At 44.3% G+C, this 23,373-nt stretch overlaps 1 protein-coding gene and 1 long non-coding RNA gene across 2 annotated transcripts in view; one reads left to right on the top strand and one right to left on the bottom strand.

Moving 5' to 3' along the window:
• LOC146185535 (uncharacterized) overlaps positions 1–3,198 on the top strand; it is a 103,887-nt gene extending 100,689 nt beyond the window's left edge. The window contains exon 4 of the long non-coding RNA XR_014707994.1: positions 2,687–3,198. This is a non-coding gene — a long non-coding RNA (uncharacterized LOC146185535). The remainder of the gene's footprint in view (positions 1–2,686) is intronic.
• Gs2 (glutamine synthetase 2) lies at positions 1,665–7,532 on the bottom strand. The gene is made up of 5 exons (XM_084606484.1): positions 7,352–7,532; positions 6,005–6,166; positions 4,523–4,809; positions 2,809–3,177; positions 1,665–1,778 (listed from the first exon to the last, which is right to left on the bottom strand). Exons 1-5 carry the CDS (start codon positions 7,521–7,523, stop codon positions 1,665–1,667), a joined length of 1,104 nt encoding a protein of 367 aa, XP_084462610.1. The 5' UTR covers positions 7,524–7,532.
• Positions 7,533–23,373: the final 15,841 nt, after the last annotated feature.

The raw sequence follows: 23,373 nt of genomic DNA, 5'->3' as shown, positions 1-23,373 counted from the left end.
GCGTTTACATTTGTGAAAACGGTAGAGTCACACGCTCCACTCTGCAATCCAAGCCAGCAATTGCTTGGAATTTCGCACCCGCCATGCTCGTGTGTTGGGACGGAGGAGCGAAGAATACGTGCGTGCAGGGCAAGCCTCCCCGAGAGTGAATCTTATTTTATTTTTATTTTTTTACAGTGTATAGTGTTTACTGAAAGTGATCATGCGATTTTATGTGATGAAACGCTGCTGAATGAGCTCCTAGAGTAATTGATGTCATGCGGGGCGTTATGCTGAATGCTCTTATCCACTTAATTATTCGAAAAGCAACGCGCGCCGTGATACGTGTAACCCTGCACTTTTCTAGAGATTTAGCATGCCGGAGACGTACTGACGTAGGAGTATAGAGGTTTGCCGGATGCTCCCTACGCATGCGCATTGGCAGAGGTGGAGCAAGATGTGGCCACTGCGTGTGCGTATAGGCAGCGTCCGGTAAGTACGTCTCCGGTATGATATTCCCCTATTGATTTCGAATGACAAATTGCCATTGCGCTACCCTTGCGTGTGTAATATTCTCAAGCATTGAAACTATCAGTGTGCATCTGCTCTTCGCCAACTAGAATGGCTATGAAGACTCACCAGTGCATTAGCTGCTTAATTGCTTTTTGAAGATGACGAGTTAGCCTTTATGGAAGCTGGTGCAGGTGAGAGACGTAATCAGGACACGGTGCAACATGGTTATATTTTGTTCGAGTGAATGCCTATTCAATACATCAGTACAGTACATAGTTTCTTTTTTTTTTTTTTGCGTCAAGACTATTATAAATGCCACCATAACATTTCGATGCTGTTAAAACAGATCTGATTATTTTTTAGCGCCATTTATTTGAAGATGGCGAGTTAGCCTGCATGAAGCTGCTGCAGGTGAGAGACGAAAACAGGACTGGGTACAACATGGTTATATTTGGTCCAAGTGAATGCCTATTCAATACATCAGTATACAGTTTTTTTTTTTTTTTTTTTGCGACTTGACTATTATAAATGCCACCATAAAGTTTCCATGTTGTTAAAACAGACCTGCATTATTTTCAGTGTATTTGTGGCCACAGTGCCTATAAACGGGACCTGTTGTAAGCCCAACATGTTTTCCTTGCGTTTATATATATACTTTTTATGAAACACTAATTAGCCTTAAGCATATCCGTCGGCATGTCAATAGTGCATCAAATTACATGTACGCGTAATTTGACGCGAGTGACAGACAGTGAGAGATAACGGCGTACGTGAAGATTTTGAGAGCAATACTAGTTATATTGCTATAAACACTAAATGTCATAAAGGAGAGACATCACAGAAAAAGGAAGCTTGCAAACTTTTATGGTTACGCTCTAACAGTTAACGTTTTTCCTGACGCGCATTATTAGGTTCTACGCACTCTACGCTCCCGACTACGTTCCCGATTCCGACTACGAGTCGGAATCGCATAGAACATATCATTCGCATTTCAATGTAAACTCCATAAACTAATAATTGTATTCTTATTGCGCTACATTCACTAAAGCACATTTTGCAATGATGGAAGCAAATTATGTAAGAGTAAGATAACTTTCACTCCCACTGCTGAACGATTTCGCAATGTTTTCCCCGAAAGCAAAACAACGCATTTGTAGCGTGCCATGATGAGGTCACGGTCCCTGGCTCAGGCAGACAGTGGACACGATCGCCTGGGCCACGCTGTAAGGGTCGCAGTTAGATGCCGGTCTTCGGTCTTCCAGGTACCCTTTGCGGTCTTCTGAGACCTGTCACGACGTGGAAATGAAAGCAAAAAAAGCGTAGATGTACGAGCTCAACGAAAACTTCTTGTTGGGCTGAAAATATGAACAAAAAAGGTAACGCGAACTGTGACATGATAAAGTATCTGACTACCTGCCATACATGCAATGCGAATGACAGCGTAAAAAAATTATAAACTTCTATAGAATAACTCAACTTCTGCTATCAGTAAGATAATGTATAGATGCAATAAACATTCAATTACACTGATTTTTTTTTTAATTGTAGGCAAGTGCAGCGTACAGTACGATCAGGACTGTTAAATAATCAACGAAGAGAATAAAAAATTAAGTGCGAACTAGGCACTATTCAAGAGTAAAACTAAGCTAACGGAACCAAACCAGAAACAAACACATCAGAGCTGTCGAAATTCTGTTACTGTCATAGCGAAACTTCTCTAGCTGCCAGTCAACTAGCTAGTGTATATAGGGAAGCATTCGTGATAATAAACAGCTGAAGGCCGGCCGTTGCCTTTTTTCACGAGTATACTTGCACTCAACGGGCAGAAGTGTCTGCTGCAGGAGGGTTGCTTCTTTGACAAGAGGAGGAGGAGAAGGTTACTGTGCAGTGAGGCACATGTGGCGAGAGCACAGAATAGCGCACTCGGAAAGCATTAGGCGTCTATCACATTTGACGGCACTAGCTGTTAAGCGGTGTACCTTCGGTTTGTCATCAGTAAAGTATTAGAAGGGTAAATACATATTAATACCGATTTCAGAGTCTTTGTCTACGCATATACAATGAAATAACATATCACCACTGCTGTCACCGAACTTCGCGCTGCACAGCGGTAATTGCTCAGCGAGATTTTACTAGCGATTCTTAAAGCTGTTCACTGTCCGTCTTTCTTGAAACTGGTCAATCTAACTTTCAGATATCCAACGTAACTTATTCAGCAGTCAATCATGACGGCCCCAGTCCCATGCAACCAATAGTAGAGGGCAGAAAGAGCACGAAGAAGAAACTCTGTACGAAATGCGGCCCTAAAGGTCTCACCTGTCGAGGGATGCGAATACTGGCGCCGCGGTCTGCCACGCCCGATGTGAAGTCGTGGATGCTGGACGTCTCGTGCTGGCCTGTGAGTCGGCGCTCGTTGTCAAGGCCTCCGTGCGGGTCGTAGGCCTTGATGTGCTCCCGGTGGCGGCGGGCGAGCTGCTCGATGGCCTTCTCGATGTATCGGATGCCCTCTGGCTGGCGCATCGACAGTGTGCTGAAGTTCGTGTGTGCGCCGGCGCCATTCCAGTCACCCGACACGGGCTTCGGGTCCAGAGAGACAACCAGGCCGAAGTCCTCGGCCACGCGCTGGAGGATGAAGCGCGCCACCCACAGCTGGTCGCCAATACTGATGCCTTCGCAGGGTCCGACCTTTACCAATGACGCACCAAAAAAGAAGTAAGCTTGCAAGTACATAGATGAAAAAAAAAAAAAATTGTGTTGAAAATTTTCACGTATTGCTTTTGTTGCAATTGTTATGTTCTGACCAGCATCAACGTTATTGCAGGTTAGTTCGCTTTCTCTGCCCCCACTTGTTGCATGAAACTAATGACTGTATAAAAAAAGTATACAAAGTAGCCGTCGAAGTTCTACCTGATAGCCTTTGTTGATGAGGCGTAGCGTTATACTAACGGTTGCGGCGCGGCGTCATTGGTAAGTGTGAAACAAAACACCAGATAATAGCCCTATGCAGCGTCAGACAGCTGGCAAGGGCGTTCTGAAAATATTATCTGTCGACAACCTTTCTCTTAGCTTCAACAAATACGAAAATAAGGAATGCAAAGCCGAGTTCTTGCTTTTTCTTTCATATCGCTAGAAAGAGGCGGTTCGAGTAGTGGATTTTTCAGAACTTTATAGCCATCAGAAAGTATAAACTTTCAGTGATTTTGAGATAAACGTTAGGTGACGCTTCACGGACTCCGCCGCTCGTGATACATGCAGGAGATACATCTGAACCTAAATTCTTCCGAAAAGCACATGACATTCTTCCTACGATTATTTGTTGAGAAAAATGAAAGTTTTGCCATCGCGCATCTTTTTTTATTGTGCTGACGCGTAAAACCTGTGGCATAATAATTTTCAGCCGATCTTTGTCATATAAGGAACAGCGGTGAAGCAAATAATTGCGAATTATTCCTCGTTTTTCCATCGACTACAACAATGCTATAGTGGCTACCTTCGTTAGCTGGACAGCCCCTGTTAAATCAGGAACCGCAGGTCACAATTTTAACCTCTCGAAGCAAGTGAGAAACTCAAGCAGTACAGTGGAAAAAATATTGAAGCACAACGTGAAATGAACTCAACAGACAAAGAACGAAATGCGTTTGTAATCAACGTGAAACCTAAGAAGAAACCTGGTCCTCCTGCGTCGATTTCTCACTTAGAAGTGAGCTATTCAGAATTTTGCCGACTTACCAAAGCCATATAGACGGCCGAATGATTGCCCCTTGCCTTACCGGGTGTACCTTTTTATTCACAACACGCGGAGAGCACCCTTAAATGTTTTTACGATTCCATAGTACGTAATATAATCTACGCATTTGGCATCAAAGAAAGACTTTCTTTTATTGGCTATGTATCTAGCAAAGCATGAAAGTCAGCATCCTATACCACACTACTAAGCCCATACCCATCTCAAGGCAGATTTCGAGGCCTGGTCCGGCAAGCGTTTCTCGCCTGACCACAGGTGCCGGTCGTCGGAAAGTTTGGTGCTAACCTGAAACTCCCATTGGGAAGGCATCACTTCGGCGTTGATGCCCGATATCTTGATGCCGGCGTACAGGCAGGCTCTATAGTGCGAATCGACCACATCCCGGCCGTAGGCACGGTCGGCGCCGACGCCGCAGTAATAGGGTCCCTGGGGCCCCGGAAAGCCCTGCTTGGGCCATCGGTACGGCCTGCCGTCCACGTCGAGCAGAGTGTACTCTTGCTCTATCCCGAACCAGGGTTTCTGGTCCTTGCACCGCTCCATGGCTAACTTGCAGTTGTGTCGCTTGTTCGACTCTACCCAGAAAAGGAAGCAAGATCACTTGTTGCGGCTCGACGAATATTAAAGAGAGCGAGCAGGAAAAATAGTTTAATGAAAAGACGCGATCCTAATAGCATAAGAACTAAAGGTAGAAGAGTGTCTGAGGATGACAATACAGAATGAGATGTCATTGTATTGTGTAGGTCTAGCTAATCGCCGCTTCTTTCCAAAAGAAAATTGTAATTTCCATGTTGTTCATATATAGCTTGTGCAAAAAATGTTACCACAATTTATTATACGGTGCTTTACTGTCCTGGAATAGTCAATTAGATAGGGAATTATGGTATAATCCCTTGGACTGAATGATTTACTCCTTCGTTTCGTGGACATCAAAGTGTTAAGTGGTAATCTATCAAATGTTGTATGGTCAAGCTCCTGCAAGTTGCTTTGGTGAGTCCATCTGATGCTGCATTAGTATGCATATTCCTTGAAGGTCCCTCTGCTCTCATTTTGAAGGTAGCGCAAAACACGAGGACCAGGGGGTAGGAGGATACAACACGAGCGCTTTTTGGCAAATAAAACTTCTACTGAAAGCCACGGAATAAATACCCATCCATTGAGACTAAAGAGAGAAGAAAACAAACGTGATAGCAACAAGAAAAGTGTAGGGCACAATACAGGTGGAGGGGGTGCAGAAAACAAACGCGATAGCATCAAGAAAAGTGCAAGGCACGATACAGGTGGTGGGGGTGCAGCAAACAAACGCGATAGCATCAAGAAAAGTGTAGGGCACGATACAGGTGGTGGGGGTGCTTATTAACTGAGATACGGTGCAAAAGCAAGGAACTTCACAGTCACAATAGCGAACAATTACCAAAAAGAAAGAATAGATGGAAGAGATTAGTTCCATTTGCGGTCTAGATATGCCAGCTCTTTTTAGATATGCCCACCAGTTGTATCGTGACCTACACTTTTATTGATGCTATCAGGTTTATTTTCTTCTGTTTTAGTTTCATGAGATGGGTATTTATTCCGTGGTTCTCAGTAAAAGTTTTAGTTGCCAAAAAGAACACGTGTTGTGTCCTCCTACTCCTTCGTCCTCATTTTCTGCGCTACCTTCCATATTAATACAATTCAACTATCCCAACTCTCAACCTCACTACCCGTCTACTCTGTTTTGCGGTCTGGAAGCGCATTGTACTATCGGTCTGGAAATTTCCTTGCTCTTACCGTGAGGTGTGTGGTCGTACTTATACGTCTCGCAGAGTGCCAACTTGTTTGGTCCGCCGAGGAACGGGTCCCGGTACAGCGCCACGGGGTAGAGATGGACATCCGAATTCTTTCCCTCGGCCTGCCCCGTGCTCGATCCGTCAAAGTTCCATATCGGCAAGTCTGAGAGGCATCACTCATTCTTTGTACGACAAATATTTTATAGCATTTCATTTGTTTATCAGGTTCGCCGCATTTCAGGCATATTGCGACCTTCGTGTTATTTTATAGGCGAATTCATTCCCGCATTAACATTGGCGCTGCTTTACCTTTATCGTATTGCATTGCCAAGCTCACTTACAAAAATTACCCGAGATCGAACTGATTGCGTTTTGGATTTCGGTTTCTGACGTTAGTTTGCTTTACTTATAATCCTTGTTACCCGACTTTGTAAGTCCACGAGAACGTTAATCTGTTCACTAGCAGGAAAAGCCTCAAAATCTGCGAAACTTGACTTCGTTGTCCCAAGGCCACGAGCTGTTTTCTCAACGAACATGCACTTAACTGGATACCTGACTCCCAGGGGCGGAGGCGATGATTGCATTACGGTGCCCTCTTTAAAAACATTTGTTTCCGTGAGAGAGATGCGTATTGCCATCTTCACTGCTCCCACCTCGGCGTACTGTTTTGTGTACGCGGGACACAGCGTACAGTACGAATCACAACGACGAGACGAAGCTCTGTTCTCACCCCGGAGCGACGCCAGTATAAAAATAAAACGCCCTGTTCCTGCAGTCGTCCTCCTCCCAGAAAAGCTGCGCACTGTACAACATGGCACATGTTCATTAAAAAAAAAAATGTTTTCCTAATTCACCTCACCCCTGGACTTTCCTATCCTGCCGATTTGCAGTACGTTATGTCAATTCTAACTACAGTTACGATATATGTCATACGTAGCGCGTTTTCATTGTGTACGAAATTTAACTAGTAACTCTCCCTCAATATTTTGTTGCAGACTTTTCCAATCGTCTCACCGCATTTGCGTCTTAAATGACCCTGTTGATTTGCGCGCATTGCGCAAATAACCCCATTATACCCCGTGAACTTAGCACTGTCGGCATGTATACATATATGTACATGTACGCACTAGCAGTTCGGCGTCCTCAGCTGCTGGCGAACCCACAAGAAAACAGTGGTCATGCATATAGACTTTAAGCACCTCTGCCAAGGCACCTCAAAAAAGTACTCTAGGCATAGGTTTTCTACAATATGCCATGGTGCAATCTATCATCAATCACACTACTTTCGTAAACCGTACACTCGGCTCGTGCTCCTGTAGCAGCCGCTTGTATCACAATCGCTACTCACCTTTTGGATCCGTGGGCTCGAAGTCGATTGTTCTCGTCTTGCAGCGAACGTTCTGTCCGGTGCCATCGATCCATAAATAAGTGCACTGAATTTGGTTGTTCGGCTGGGCCAGACTCAGGTACTTCGAGACGAGCGCTTGGTTACAAGCGCTGGCGGGCACTTGTGAGGCCATGCCAATTTTCTGCAAACACAGCAAATATCCGACTACAGCGACGGCTTGTCGCGAACTGAACTTCAACTCACGTTAATAACTGTGCCGGTAGCCCCTCCACGTGTGCTGCGTGGCGCAGCTGGCATGAGTCACGTGTGTTTTGTGTGGGTATCATGTATCCCGAGCGAAGCGAAATAGACGGGGACTCGGGGAGCCTTCTTTCCACGTTAGCCGAGAGTAAAAGTTCGTCTTGCGTTTCCGCTGGGCACCGGATGCACAGCACGTAGTTGAGTGGTATCGCGTGTACGGCGATTCAACGGCGCCACGAATACGACGTGGTGTCAGAAGTGGGATCCGTAGGAGCCGCACCTGACTGAACATGGCTATTGAAACCACGAAAAGCTAGGCAAACAAACGATCTTCGCCTACATGACACGCGTCTGTTATTACTGCATCAGCTTACTACCTCATCGCCCGTACATGTCGTTCTTGACATACGCAGTAAACCACAACGTGCATCATACACTACCTTATGCTTTTGGAACACAACAGTTATTGCTCTAAGGTGACAGGCTGTGACCTTCCAGTGGTATTGGTTTCGCGTGGTAGCCTACAGATTATACGATCGACAGTTTTCTGCCCCCCGGGGCATTCCTCTTGTCAGGTAATCATCGCAGCCAAGAATCTCGTGACAAAGCTGTGCACTCAACACGGGCAGTTTCGGATACTGGTACATATGACGCACCAGCTGTGCATGAAGATGGTTTCTGACTACAGGCAACCGATGCAACAGCCAGGGACGTTGAGAACGGCAACAATGGCAAACACTGTGCGCACAGTGCACCGTAACACTGTAGTTACCTGATCGTTGCGTTGCTCGTGGTAATTTAGGTTTGTCAGGTAGGCGCTCTTGGACCTCCGGTAGGGTGTCGCTACTAAATCGAGTCTTTTCTTCGGACTGCCCCAATGCGAGCAGCCCATGGCCCGCAGCCCATTGCGGCCTCCGGTCGTCTTCTTTCTCTTCCTCCTCAACAACAACCACAAACGACCATGATTATACCTTCAGGGCCTGCGCTCTTTGAATGTCTTCTCCCTCGGTACGCAAGTCGTTTCCTCGTTTCTTTTTTCTTCTTTTCTTCTTTTTTTTTTCTTGCCGTCCCAGTTACTCATGGTCTGCCGAGCAGCCCATTATGGAGATTCCGGCAGCGGCATTGACATTGAATTTGCAAAAGCAGCTTCTAAAGAGTTTCATTTCTCCGCCTCTCTACAATGAGCTCATTTTAGCAAGGAAAGAAAGCGTGCTCTAATGATACATTTTGCTCGATTTTGCATATTATTTATAAGTGTAATACTCAAAATGCTTACTTACAGACCATTTAAGTCGATAGTTTCTCCAGTTTCTACAAATGAACAGCTACAGAACTTGGTTTTCAGATCCGGAGTCACAGAAGTCACAACAAGGTCCGGAATGTCCGGAATGAAATTAAAAATTGAGGATCGTAAAACAACACTCGAAGGCGTCTTCGCCTTCAGCCAACTGCGAACATCGTGGTCCTTCTCGCCACAACAAATTAATTGGCGAAACTGCGGTAACTATAACTGCGACATCGCCAGTGTATTAACCATAATTATGTAAGAGTGCACAACGTTGCCAGGCTTCACGCGTTTGCTGGTTGCAAACATTCTCGCTGGCGACGACAGTGCACTTTCCGCCGCAATTTTCGTGACGCGTTTATGAATGCCTGGAAGTGGTGCGAGACACGTTGTCATACAGCTATGTAAAAGAGGAGAGTTTCCGTGGTTGTCATAAAGATGCTCCTTTCCTTCGCATTTAATCTTCTACTTTTGTCTGTCTGAAGATTCAATCCCAACGCAGCCATTATACATGAAAGTCCAGGGAGGAAGTCAGTGCTCAAAATGTAGTGACCATGATGCTAAGCGGTCCTACGATCTCAAAACGGAGCTACTCTTGCAATTCTGCTCTGTCTCTCTTTTTTGTATGTGATGAATTCTTAAACTGGTTTCCCTTTTGAAGCAGTAAAGTGAGTAAAATGCGACATTCAATCATTATGAGGCTGTCAAAAGTAGAGAAACAGCACAGCAAAAAATACGATGTTTTTATCTATGCCTGTGCCTAGAACGGCTTGCAAGAGTGATGGAGGGACTTTTGAATATAAAATGCTTTGCGCAGACGTTATTCGCATGCGTGTTTGACTGTGAGGCGTAAATATGAAAAGCAGTAGACATTTGTTGATTCGCGCAGAACTCACCTCTATTTATCCGTGACAGCTTTCGGAAACTTCTTCCCCCACTCTCCAAACACGGCAGTGGTGAAGCACTCTCTTATTTATACTAGCAGCAGACTTCAATGGAGATAGAGAGGAGGTAAGAGCAACAAAAACGAACATCATGTTGCTAGCGATTTACAGGTGCGCGCTTTCGTGCCCACGAATCGTTTGCTCCAGGATAACTTTTGGGTCCAGTTACACGTGTCACTCATGTTTACCTTGCTTTCCATTCCGTGCGCTCTGCCCTTTCTCTCTTGTCACCGCACAGTCCATTCAGGACAGTGGCGTGTCCTTTTGACGTTAGCTTCGCGCCGGGAACGCCTCCTCTGTCCGCGAAAACCTGTTGCTCGGCAGCAGGAGACCGAGGTCGCGTCACCAGAGACGGCGTTCAGGGTGAATGTTGTTGGCGCAGAGGTGAAGGCACAGACTGGAAAATTGCACGTATTGAGGAGAGAAAGTAATAAGAACAAGGGATACGTTGTCGTACGACCTTCACCACCGTCAAGAGCAGTTGGGGCCGAACAGTGCAAGAGGCCCGGAAGTGACAAAACTGCAGTGTGCCACAGACTGAACTGGACGTGTTTGGCAACCTCGGTCGCTTCTTATTGGTTTGTTGTTATAAGTGATGATTATTGCCCAAAGGTATTAATGGTGCACGTGATGAAGGATGAGGGAATAAGTAAAGGAAAAAATAATTGATTTTATGAATCCGGTGAGCGATCTCATATATTCGCGCATTAACACCGGTGAAATAACAGTAGCAGTAAGCTGGTTGGTAAATACACGGATCTGCACTCAAAATAGTCGGTAATCGGTAAAATAACAGGAGCTTTATCCTTTAGAAGGAAATAGTCGAGTGTGAAGGCCCGAAAAAGTAGATTCTCCCAGGTCTTGAATGCAAAACATTGAGCACTCGTCTCGCGCTCTGTGCTGGTTGTACCGCTGCAGCAGCTGGTTACGATATACGAAAGCAGCGTAAACTCAACGAGGAAGGGGGAAGTAAGACAGGCATAAGCACTGACTCAGCCAACTGTAAACAGAATATTTTTATCATCTTCTTCCTAAGCCAATAAGACCGGTAGAAAAAGGCAAAAGAGTAAAGCCACCACGTGACCCCAAGAACAACACAACTGAGAGGACAAACAACATCAAAGGACAAAAAAAAAAAATCCAAATAAGCAAAATGAGGATTAATGACTGGGAGAATTGGGACACAGCAATTCTTTTTCAGTAGCGCGACCGAAGGCGAGCTAACACTGCAGGTCTGCCCCTCCATATAGATGACGAAAACTTCATGGATTTCTGTGGATATTTTCTCATCATATCGTCGGAGAACGTGCGTCTTTTGAAGCAGAAGGCCACATGTTTTGCACTTCCTACAATGACTGACGCGCGTTCTTTGATGACATCAACAGAAAGAAGGCAAGGAAATCTATGAAGCTTTCGTCATCCTTATGGGGCGACAGATTTGAGTTAGCTCGCTTTCTGTCGCACTCCAAAAAAAGTCGTTGCTTATCTAATTCTTCCAGTGAATAATATTTGATTATGTTTATTTTTGTTGTCTGTTCTCTTTTTTATTTTTGTGGTTTCCTCCTTCAATATTTGTGCCCTTAGAAGTTTGTTGTTTTGTTCTTGAGTTCACGCGGTGTCTCTGAAAGGTTGCTTTCTCCGCCTATATTTATTAGCTTAGGAAGAAGGTGACAAAAAAGAAGCCCGTTTTCAGTTGGCAGTGTCTGCGCTTGTGCTTGTCTTACTCCTTGTGTGGTCGTTTCGTATGTGCTGCTTTCGTGTATCGTAATGAACCAACTAGCACGATTTTGTACCTTTCATCAGTAGCTGATCATCGTCATATTTAGATTTCTTTTTCACGACATAAATCAAGTGCCCAAGCCGTGCTTCGAAGCTCAGTGCATGCCGAGAGGATTTTCTTGGCGACAAGAAAACCAGTTAAAATGGGAGAGAACATGGTATCGAGGCCTGCATGCTTGTACAAGGCTTGACAAGAGAATATATAATACAGCAATACAATATCAGTGTGTGGTCGTTTCAATAGGACGATGCTCTTGAAAGCGATTGCAACCTCACGATTACGATGACAATGGCTGCGAAAGGTTAATATAACCGACGTTTGTAGCTATGCTGCATTCATCATCATCGTCAGCCTGACTATGACCAGTGCAGGTTCTCCTTTTCAATTGACCAGGACCCGTGACAGGTGCGGGCAACTTATGACCGCGCAAGGTCCATAATTTCACCTGCACATCTAACTTTCACCTGCCTGTTACGCTTGCCTTCCCTTGCGATCTAATTGTACCCTTAAGCCAGCATCAGCTATCTTCCCTTCGCATTAAATGTCTTACCATTCCCATTTCTGCTTAATTTTGTCGACCAGAATATAATCTGCTCGCACTTGTTCCCTTATCTATTCTACTATCTTCCGTATAACTTCTTCCTGGGCAAGTTGGTGCATATTGAGCATTATAAAGTTAGAGCGCAAAAAAAAAAAAAAAAAACACTCACAGACAGACTAACAACGTAGCACAAGCTCTGCTATCTTCCTTTGGCCTAACGTTACACCTACAATTTTTCTTTCCGTAGCTCGCTACGTTGTCCTTAATTTAGGTTAAGCTGTTTTCATTATCATTTTACTTTATACCTCTTAAGGATACCACAGTAATATGCAGCTGTCATATGTATTTGATTTCTCATATGATGTCATTGATTTCTCTTGACGTATGCAGGTGAAAGTAACGTCCAAATGAGATTCATCTCTATCTTATTTGGCTACCTGCTTTACTCCCGTATTAGCGATCTGTATTCACTACTTGCGCTAGGTAGAAGTATTTCCTTACTCCTTCCCACCCCTTATCGTAAACTGTTGTTCCCTTCTGAGACCATTGATAATTTTAACATTCACCGCTCTGTTTTACCGGCTTAAGTCATCGATCGTTCTTTTGATATTCCTCCCTTGAGTTATTTTCAACGAAATGTTATCATTGATTCATATTTTACTGAGTTATTTCATTTTTACACATCGTTCTTTTACACCATTTTTTCCTAATGCCTGCATGACTGCTGAGATTTTGAATGGGCACCTAGAAATATTGAGTAGCACTTTGAAAACGATGCGCTCTTTTAGGATTACTACTTACCCCTAATGACGCGTCGTAAGTTTTTTTTTTTTTTAATTTCGTAACTACTCAGATTTGTAATAGCGGCTAGAGTGTTCACGGGAAGAAGCAATAAGTGTGTGGTTATTTGGAAGATCCACGTACGACCAATGCGTTTAAGGTTCGTTCTGAACATCGACTAAGACTTTTCATTCCGCTTGGAGTGACTCGTTATTTCACAAGGTACCGATTCGTCTTCCTGACTTTGTGCACTGACCCAGTTTACGTAGAAGGCATGTTAGGTACGAGTGATCAGCTCCACGAATGCAGCGACAGCGTACATCTCGATGCAGAGTCGTATACGTTTGAATGAGCCTCATTAGTGAGGAGAGAGCCCAACAACATGCACGCTGTGACGAACAAGCTGTTGTGGCGTTGTGACATTGCAACGAGTGTCCTTTCGCATACGCACGCGATGATTTCCCAGGAATCTTGTCACGGGGAGACCGCGGATGGCAACAAACGAAAACGTGACGGACAGAAATTAGCTGCACGCATCACTGATGTCCGGGCGGTCCGTCATGCGCGCACGCCGTCCCCGGCCATTTGTGCGGTTCAGCCGCGCGGGCAAGGACGGCAGCGAGGTCCGCATGGTTTTAGCCCTAATGAATCCTGGCACGCGCCACGGATGCCTCCGCTGCGGCAAACACTGGGGTAGGCGGAGGTCGGCGTGAGTGCGTCCGACTTTGCGGTGATAGGGAAAGAACGGATTTGTAATGTGTTGCGGCTGAACAGAGCACGCGGAATTACTTGGTCCTCTCGACGACATTATGGTGGCTTATAATATCGTATTGTGGAGATTTTGTCATCTCAAGTTTGGCAAGAGTTTCAGTATAGGCGACATACGTGTCGCATAGATTGTATTGAACCAAAGTTGGCGCCTACCGATGAGGAAGAAATTGAAGTGAGAATAAGCCGCTTGCTTTTATCTCCGGGATGAAAAGTCGAACACTTGGTATTGTCTTTTGTGAGCAAAATTGAATAGCACATATTCTTTAGTACAATCCATCAGCAGGAAGGGAATAAGGAATAACTTTTAATTAGCAATTAATCGCCTATGAGCACCCTCAGAGTAATACAAATTTGTCCTCAACTGCGAAATTTCTCAAAACACTATATGACTTTTCTGCGCAACCGTATGACTAGGCTCAGTTCGACTGTAATGGGAAATTGTTTCTTAACTCGATACAGTTTTCGACTTGGTTTGCCTTCCGCATAAAATAATCGTAAGTCAAACTTTCGGTGTGGCATTTGGTACTTGTAGGATTCCAGGCGCTTTCATACATGCATGGTTCTTGAACACTTTGTACGGTCTTTAGGGGTGTCACAATTTTGTGTTTTTCGAGGCTAATCTAATACGAATAGCTCAACTTTGCTGTCGAATGGATTATGAATGGAATTGCGATAAAACTGAATCGAACACGAATGGTATATTTATGACAGTGTATATTTACATATGGGAATGTTCGTCAAAAAATACAATTTGTGCGAACCCAGAAGCGCCAGCGGCTGCGCTGATATGCGGTGCTTTAAGTCGTGGACTTTAAGCTTTACCTTTTATAAGTTGCAATAACAATCGCCTCTAAGAAGGGCAAAATGAAGCCAAGCGTATTAACTCCACGACCTTCTAGTTATATGCATCGGAAAGGAAGTTTATGTATTGACCACTACAGAGGACTAGAGCTGCACCCCACGACACAAGACGAACAATAGCTACGTTAAGTTATAGTCACGGCCTGCGAGATCGGGCTTAAAGTTAAGGTTTGCTGTACTGAACCCTTCATCCCACGTGTACTGTACAGGGCAGGAAGCAAAGCTGGCAACATTGCTTTAGGCAGCTGATGCAGTCATTAAAGAAACAAAACAGTGAATATAACACGAAAATCGTGCCTTGTAATTGCAAAGTTTTGAGAAAAAAATATGGTAAATATTTGATTGGTATAGTATTATCTTGAACATGCGCTGTTCGATTGGTATGAATAATAGAAAAGGAGAGCATTCCATTCATTGTTCGAAATGTTTAAGCAATCGCACATGCCTAATGCATTTATCAATCCCATCCTGCAGCCACATGCAGCTGAGTGATTCTGTTCAGAATGTGATTCAGCCATTGCATCTTCTATGTGCTATTTGAATACAATTTGTCAGTAATGTACTGCATGGTCATACGTGCCTTAGTTGCATAAATATTTTTGTGCTTGGGCCCATACGTAAACAGGCTTATATTTATGGTCCTCCGAGAAATCGTACTAGAAGGAAGTAGATTGGACACTTATACCTACCTTTTCGCTCAAGACCATGATGTTTTTGAAATATATCGGCCAGGGCCCAGAAGCCAAATTCAAGAGTGAAAATGTCTTTGAGTACGTGAACCGACGGAAGAGGTGCAGCGGCGCATAATTGCTCACATGTATTTCTTTCGTTTATTGCCACTTCAATTACGCTGAAAAATCTTTTGCAAAAGGGTCTTCTGAAAGATGTAGCCCGCATAGCATTGGGTGTAGCTTCGATTCTTCCTACATGCTGCCACTGCTGTTGCATACACAGGGCGTAACGACCACACACTGAAAATGAGCATAACGTGAACTAAAACTATTTAAGCCCACCCGGGTCTGAGGTGCGGTGTAATCCCCCCCCCCCCCCCCCCCCCCCCCCTTCCCCTTGGCAAAGCGTTAAACCGCCACTTTATTTGTACTCATGGCTTGGTTCTACGGGGCACTTCGGTCTGCATACCTGGCGACCTGGTGCAAGTGGAGGTAATCTTTTTTTTCTTTTTAAGACCTCCATGGTAGATAATACAGAAAATATTGCATACAAACAATATTATTACAAATTTAATTATCAAACGACTAAAAACAATGAGCGTCTCGTTTTTTTTTTTTTTTTTTTTTTTTTGTATTTGAAAAGAAAATGCGCTTGGAAGAAATAGACAGCAAGTGGTTTTCGACAGATTAATTTCCGGATGGCGACCATAACAATAAAGGCTGTTATCTAATCCAGAAGGAATGCAAACCTTGAGCGTCTAAAATATATGGACCAATACGCGTACAATTATTAAAATGATTGAAGTAGTAGATACCGTCAGTATAAAAACGTGGTGAAAATCTGGGCTATTTCGCATAAATCTGGCAAAGCGAAACCAGCGAAAACAGTGAGAACAGGTAGATGTGCTCTCTTGCGATTCATACTCTTTTGCTGGCCCCACAAGCTAAGCACAAGTATTTAATGTTTTGAACGCGCGTAAAAGAACTGCACTCGCATCCGCAAACACCTGGCGGGATCAGCTTCGTATATGCGTGAATCTTCTGGTGACGTCATCACCAGTCATGACGTCACGGCCGATGACGTCACCATGTGACAGCTACGGACGTCTCGAAACGTCTAACCATTACTATTGACTAGTGATAGTAACCATGGCTTGCACTTTCTAAGTACTAGTTAATGTCTGGTTAGTGTTAGTTAAACACTCTTTAACTAGCAAGTGATGGTTAGTGATACCAGCTTCGCATTAGCGCAAATGGAAATCATAGAGCTTATTATTTTGGGGTATATTTACAACTTAACTGCGATTATTTTAGCTTTGCAGCGTGACTGCGAAGTGTTTTTTCAGTCCAGGTTTTTCTGGATTCAAGTCCTGTTGTGGGAACAGGCAATGACGACACGGAAACACTTTCCTGAAAACAAACGACGAAACTGTATTGAATTTTTACATTATATATGGGTGGGGAGGTTAAACAAGGGTACATACAGCACACGCATCTTTGGTCTGTCAGTTCACGAAACAAAGTGAATGTGATCCGAATTCTGCAGGCGAGTCGCTCTCTCTCGACGCCGGGGCGAGGTCCCACTTATGTCTCGACTTAAGACTCCCAGGTGCCAGATCACGAGGTAAACAGCAGAGGGGTCGGTTGTGAAGTATCGCCTTACTCCGGCCCGGCTGACGCGCCGTGCCGCGCACAGGATGAGGTAACACCCCTCTCACACACAACGCAGAAATGGGGGGTATACCTTTCGGGTTTTTGAGATATCCACCACTCTGACAACATAGTTCACCACTTCACTATATCTGAAAGCCACTCTGAAAGAAGTTGACGGCTAGTGTTGGACATAGAGGGGAAAAAAACTTTCCATCCATGCTGTCGTACGCATTAGAAGCCATGTATCTTCTTTCGCCAAAGAAGGTCCAAGTGGGACTGAAGTATCGATCATTATCAAAGCAGGCAAATGAGATGATGTGCAACGTGTAAGCTGCCGTACGGAGTAGTCAGCCTCAGCTTTCCACCTCGTGCGTATGCGGCAGTGTCAGCGAGCTCACCGCGGAGTGAGTGAGCGTGCCGACTCCCGACTGCTTTGAAGTCTCCAAAGCGCAGTAGGCTGAAGGGATCTGGGGTTGTGTTAACAAAGGGAAAAGAAAAATGGAAGACGCTCTTAAGAGTGCAAATCGTCACACTCGCTCAAATGAGGCGACAAGTGCTTCAGCATTATGTGTGGAACGAAGTGTCGGCTACAGCACAGCTACGGAGCCACATAATAAATGACCGCGACGTAGATATGCCGACTGTCAGTACGTTTCAGAGGATCTTAAACAATATTGTGTTTTCGTTCCGGAAGTACAAGCAGAACTCTTCGCTTCTGGAGAGAGACGACATCGTCGTGTGGCGGCGTAAGTATTTCCGGGCGATTTGGGAAATGCTAAATCAGCAGAAGCAAGCATACTTTTTTAATGAGTATCATGGGAGGTGCCAGTGCATGCATACTATAAGGATGTAAGTATGGCACAGGAAACTATTGTCGTATAACTGCAGAACTGTAAGACTTAAGTATAACAGAATAGTGCAGTGCTGAGCCGGGAGCGGTTCGAATGAATCTGGGGAGGCAGGCGCATAATAGATGAAGTGATGTGGTCATACGTACCGGATACGTTGAGGCCTTGTGCTGCCGAGTTCATCGTTCCACTTGACGGTTGTCTACGATTTCTTAACCTCTGTCCGTCATAAATCGAGGAGCGCGTCAGAACCACTTTGGGCTCATTTCTGTTTACTTAGCTGTTCGATAGTAATAAACAGCTGAAAAGCCCCAGCGAGTCTTAGTGAAAATGAAAAGAAGCTTAGAATCCGACAAGTAAGCTGTCGAAAGCGCTTTTCCCTGGCAGCGGAAACAAAATGAAACCTGCAATGGAAACTGGATTTTGTGCTGACCGGCAGGCCGGAGATATTTGCAGACGCTCCCTTAATTATCGTTGCCCTCACTGTCAAGAAAATATGCCACGCAGTATATATGTGTGCATTTGACTTCGAAATCCCCATTCTGTCAACAGGGTGCAAGTTGTATCTTGCATCCAGGCTGAAAAGTTGCCAACGCGTGCTGATGCTATACCAAAAAAATATAATTAGCCACGAAATGGTCATTTGGAACTGGGTGACGGCAGGCGTCATCAGGCTTGATTTTAGGACAAATTAAGCTTTATCATTTTAACAATAGCCTTCTCTTGTTAAGATAAATGAGTTGAGACCCAGATAATTACAGCATGTGAATTATCTTGGGTATATTTTTTCTTGCCTGCACGTAAAGCACCTTTTCTCCTTTGGTCTTCATTTTTGTAGTAGGCGCGTAGCGATTAAATTAATCCGCGAAATGTTTCTATAAATACATATATTTAAGTTAGGTGTTCTGTTTTGCGGCATTTCTGTTTTATTTTCATGTATTTTTCCTGATTTACCTAGGGCTTTTTTGTGGTCTAATTATTTCTCCATTGACTGTTTATTCACTGTGTGGGCGTGACTTTCTCTGCTGTGAAATGCCGTCATATGCAGGGGCAGCCGCTCCGTCAGGCTGCTCTTCGAAGCAGCTTTTTAGCGGCTGCTCCTTTCCTTTCCTTGTAGTAAAGGAAAAATAAATTATTATTATTATTATTATTAAGGCATTATTAAGGCATTATTAAGGCATTATTATTATGGCATTATTAAGATGGCGCCCAGTAAGGACGCATGTGCGCTGTGCTCCCGCCCGTTTTTTGGCAAGCAGCAGTTTTTACGATGTGCCGACTGTGCGAAACGTGTTCACACGAAGTGCGTCACCTGGGCGGATGACGAGCTGCAACTTCTGAAGTCCGGCTCTCGGCCATTATTGTGTAATTTGTGTGCGTCGTCGTCGTCTGACGGTGTTAGGCTTAGCGACGGTGGTGCTAGAGTCCCTGGTGCCCCGCTCCTGCCCGGCCACCCGACCGGTTTTCCCCCTTCAGCCGCGACCGGCGAACATGGCGGTGAGTTTGCCTCGCTACGGGCTCTCCTCCTCGACGCGCTTGAGGGAATCTCTTTTCTGAGCGATGAGGTTGCCCAGCTACGGGAAGAGAACGAGCGCCTTCGTGTAGAGAACTCGCGGGCTTTCGTACAACAAGCCGAGGTTATCGCCTCTCTACGTGCCGATGTTCACGGCCTACGCCAGGAGCTTGTGCGGTGCGCTGCTTCGCAGTGTGAGCGTCCTCTCGTCGAGCGTCCTCTCGTTGTCTCCGTGGGCAATCCTACCCGTGAGGAGCAGCCATCTGTGGACTACTCCGCCGCTCTTCATCGAGGGATGACTACTGGAGATATTACCTGTTCATCTTCTGCCTCTGCTCCTCGCCGTGCGGTTGACTTACCCAGTGCGATGAAGAAGCACCGAAGTCGAGCCATTACTGGCGCATCCAGCTCATCTGTCCTGAACGTTGCCATTTACCAAAAGAAGCGTCCGAAGACTATTTTCGTCTCTAAACTCAGTCCCGATACTACATCGGTAGACCTTACCAACCATCTAAAATCTGTGAATATTACTCCCATTTCCTGCCGGCAGCTGAAAACAAGGTACGACTCCTACTCGTCCTTCCATATTGAAATTGATGAAGAATCCTACAGTAAGCTTGTTGAGCCTTCGATGTGGCCGATGGGCTGCATATACAAGGACTTTCGTGGGAAGCTTTACGACGATATGCTTCATCTCTCTGAACTGACGCAAAATTGCAGTGGCCCCTAATTTGGATATCTATTATCAAAACGCCCGAGGTCTTCGGACTAAGGGATCAGAATTTTTTTCTAGCGTCTTGTCCTCTTGTTATACCGCTGTTGTGGTTACCGAAACCTGGCTCTCAAGTGATATTCCTTCCAATGATTTCTTTCCAAATAATTACTCTGTTTTTCGTAGCGACCGCCCTGAAACAGGTCCCAAATCAAGAGGAGGTGGAGTGCTCATTGCTATTGACAGTTTTGTGAAGTGTGTTCGACGTTCCGATTTGGAAACTGTTGAAGAATGTGTGTGGCTCGAGCTCACTTTAAATCGATATGAAAAACTTTTACTTGCAGCTTTCTACATTCCTCCGAATCTACCTCCTTCAGCCTATGATGATGTTCTGCTCTCAATCGAACATGTTATAACCCGTCATAGCAAACACAAACTTCTTATTTTAGGTGATTTTAATACTCCTGGTATCAACTGGAACTCACTTATTTCTTCTCACAACAATCATTACATATTAAGTAAGTGTAACGCTCTACTTGATTTTATAGCCTTTAACTCTTTGCAGCAACACAATTTCATTGCAAACTGTTGCGGTAATATTCTTGACATCTGTCTATCGAATTTTGAAAGCGTTCGAGTTTCGAGTTCAGACATACCGCTGACTCGCTGTGACAAATTTCACCCTCCGCTTCTAGTTACTACTGCTCTCTCTGCCTCACCTTCTACTAATTCAGATCGGGTGGGGAATTCGCCCCGTTTCGCGTATGCACGTGGTGATTATGTCGGTCTTTTCAATTTCTTCTCTTCCGTCGACTGGTCCCTTTTAAATGACATTAATGATTCAGATAGACAAGTCAGTCGCTTTACAGAAATAGTTCTTGATGGTATGCGTCGGTACATACCTTTGTATACTCCTACGCATAGGAAGTTCCCTTCCTGGTTTTCAAGGGAACTAATAACGGTGTTAAAGCTCAAGGAACGGGCCCATCGTAAAGCGAAACGCCCTGGGTTTCACAATTGGGCAGATGAGTTTCGCCGTGTGCGTTCTCTTTGCAAACGCTTATACAAGCGGGACTACGACTCCTATCTTGAGTCTTTAGAGAGGAATGCCTCAAATCGTCCTAGTCAGTTCTGGCGTTACGTTCGCAAGCGTTCCATTAAATCAGATTTAAGTATCAGCTTAGTTGACTCTCAGGGTTCGGAAATTCGGGATGTTGCCGACAGTTTTGCACAACATTTTTCCTCCGTTTACAAACATCCACATTGTGATTCCGTTTGCCTCCCATCTGGTGCACTATCTAATTCCATTCTCTTTGACGAGGAGTTGATAACTGAGAGTCTTAAGCGTCTGAGACCATCTTTGTCTCCTGGACCTGATGGCATTCCAGCTGCCATAATAAAAGCCTTCAGTTATATCTTCGTACCAGTACTGACTGCCATATTTAATAACTGTTTAAAAAATGCTGCCTTTCCTCGCGTGTGGAAAATGGCACGCGTGTTTCCTGTCTTCAAGTCTGGAAACAAATCTGATGTTTCCAATTATCGTCCGATTTCTCTTCTATGTGCAACCTCTAAGCTGTTCGAATTAGCTTTGCACAGCGTACTTTCCTTCCATCTCAAACATATCATAGTACCGAATCAACATGGCTTCATGTCGGGCCGCTCTACTTCTACCAACCTTGTCACGTTTATGACGTATGCCTCTGCAGCAGTCCTTCAGAGGGGTCAGGTTGACACTGTGTACTGTGATATGAGCAAAGCTTTCGACGTTGTTACTCACTCACTACTTCTTGAAAAACTTCTACTCTCTGGCGCTGAAGTCTCACTCGTAGCCCTCCTACGCAACTATCTCCTTGATCGCTTCTGCTTTGTCAGTGTCAATGGACAGACTTCTTTCGTTTACCCTGCAACGAGTGGAGTTCCTCAAGGTTCAGTACTAGGCCCGCTTCTCTTCTCCGTTTTTATTAATGATGTTTCCGCGGCGATAAAGAACTCCTCGTTTCTTCTTTATGCTGATGATATAAAAATATTCAAGGTAATACATTCTTTTCAAGATTGCGTGTTGTTGCAATCGGACATATCTGCTTTTTCTGATTGGTGTGCGATGAATCGACTTACCCTCAATTCTTCCAAAACTAGGGTCGTGTCCTTTACTCGTAAAACACATAGCTTTCTCTACCATTATTCTGTGAATTCCGTGCTGTTGGATAGGGTTGATGAAATTAATGACCTTGGTGTACTTTTTGACCGCACCCTCAGCTTCTCCTCTCACACTAACCGCATTGCTCAGCGGGCTATGCGCACACTCGGATTCGTTTGCAGACTTTCGAGAGAGTTCCATACTCCACTTCCGTTCCTAAAACTGTACCTGTCCATATGCCTGCCGGTCTTGGAGTATGCGTCGGTTGTTTGGAATGGCACTTGCAAATCGAACTTGGACAAGGTTGACAGAGTACAAAAAAAATTTTTACGGATATTTCATTATCACTTTCCTTGCGCAACTTCCCCATCTCGCTCCACCAGGAGCGCCCAACTGAATCTTCCTACCCTTCACTGCCGTCGTATCAGACTTGATATCATATTTCTGTACAAACTCCTTCATGGCCACATTATGTGCCCTCAGCTCTTAGAGTACATCCTACTGCGCGTTCCGCGAAAGAGCATGAGGGAATTCAGACCATTTCAGGTTTCTCCTCTTCATTCCCACTCCCCTCTGGACAGGATGCAGTGGTTATTTAACTCTTTTTGTCCTCGCCTTGACATCTTCCAAAACTCGCTCTGTTCATTTACTTTGGATGTTCGTAGCGTTGTATTCTAAATAGTACTTTATCACTTGAAACTCCCACTTTCTAGCCTTAAATTGTATTTACTTCACTTTTTGCTTTTTCTCCTGTTCAATGCTGTCTGTATCGTGAACTACTTTTTATCCGTTTCTTACTTATATTTCAACTTTCAACTTTATATTCGAATCTTACTGCCCCTTGTTCAATTTTACTTCTTTATTGTATTATTCTGTATTTCTAGCCTGTGTTTTAAGTACCATGCACTTGTTGCGCCTGGAAGGGTCGTTTATTTTATGTATATTTCTATATTACTATAATCAATGTCAGTTATTTGTTGTTGTTTTTTTTTTCTTCTATCTACCGTTCGTTTTTTTTTTCTTTATTTCCTGGTGTGCTAAAAAATTCTCTCACTGTGTATATAAGTGATGCTACTCATTGTTTGCTTACTTTCCGTGATACTTTTCGTCTGTTTCATTTCATGTATTATTTATTTTTTTTGTGTTCTCTTTGTGTGTGTAAACATGTTTGTGCTTTTTCATTTTTGTTTCTTTTTTTTTTATTTGTGCTGCAGCACAAAGACCACATGGTTGTTCCTGCGCACATTAAATAAAGATTGATTGATTGATTATTATTATTATTA

Source organism: Amblyomma maculatum, chromosome 6 (genome assembly GCF_055883805.1).
Source record: "Amblyomma maculatum isolate TAMU_Amacu chromosome 6, ASM5588380v1, whole genome shotgun sequence".
NCBI lineage: Eukaryota > Metazoa > Arthropoda > Arachnida > Ixodida > Ixodidae > Amblyomma > Amblyomma maculatum.
Note: the sequence above shows the minus strand (reverse complement) of the source record. Positions and strands in the feature narration are given on the sequence as shown.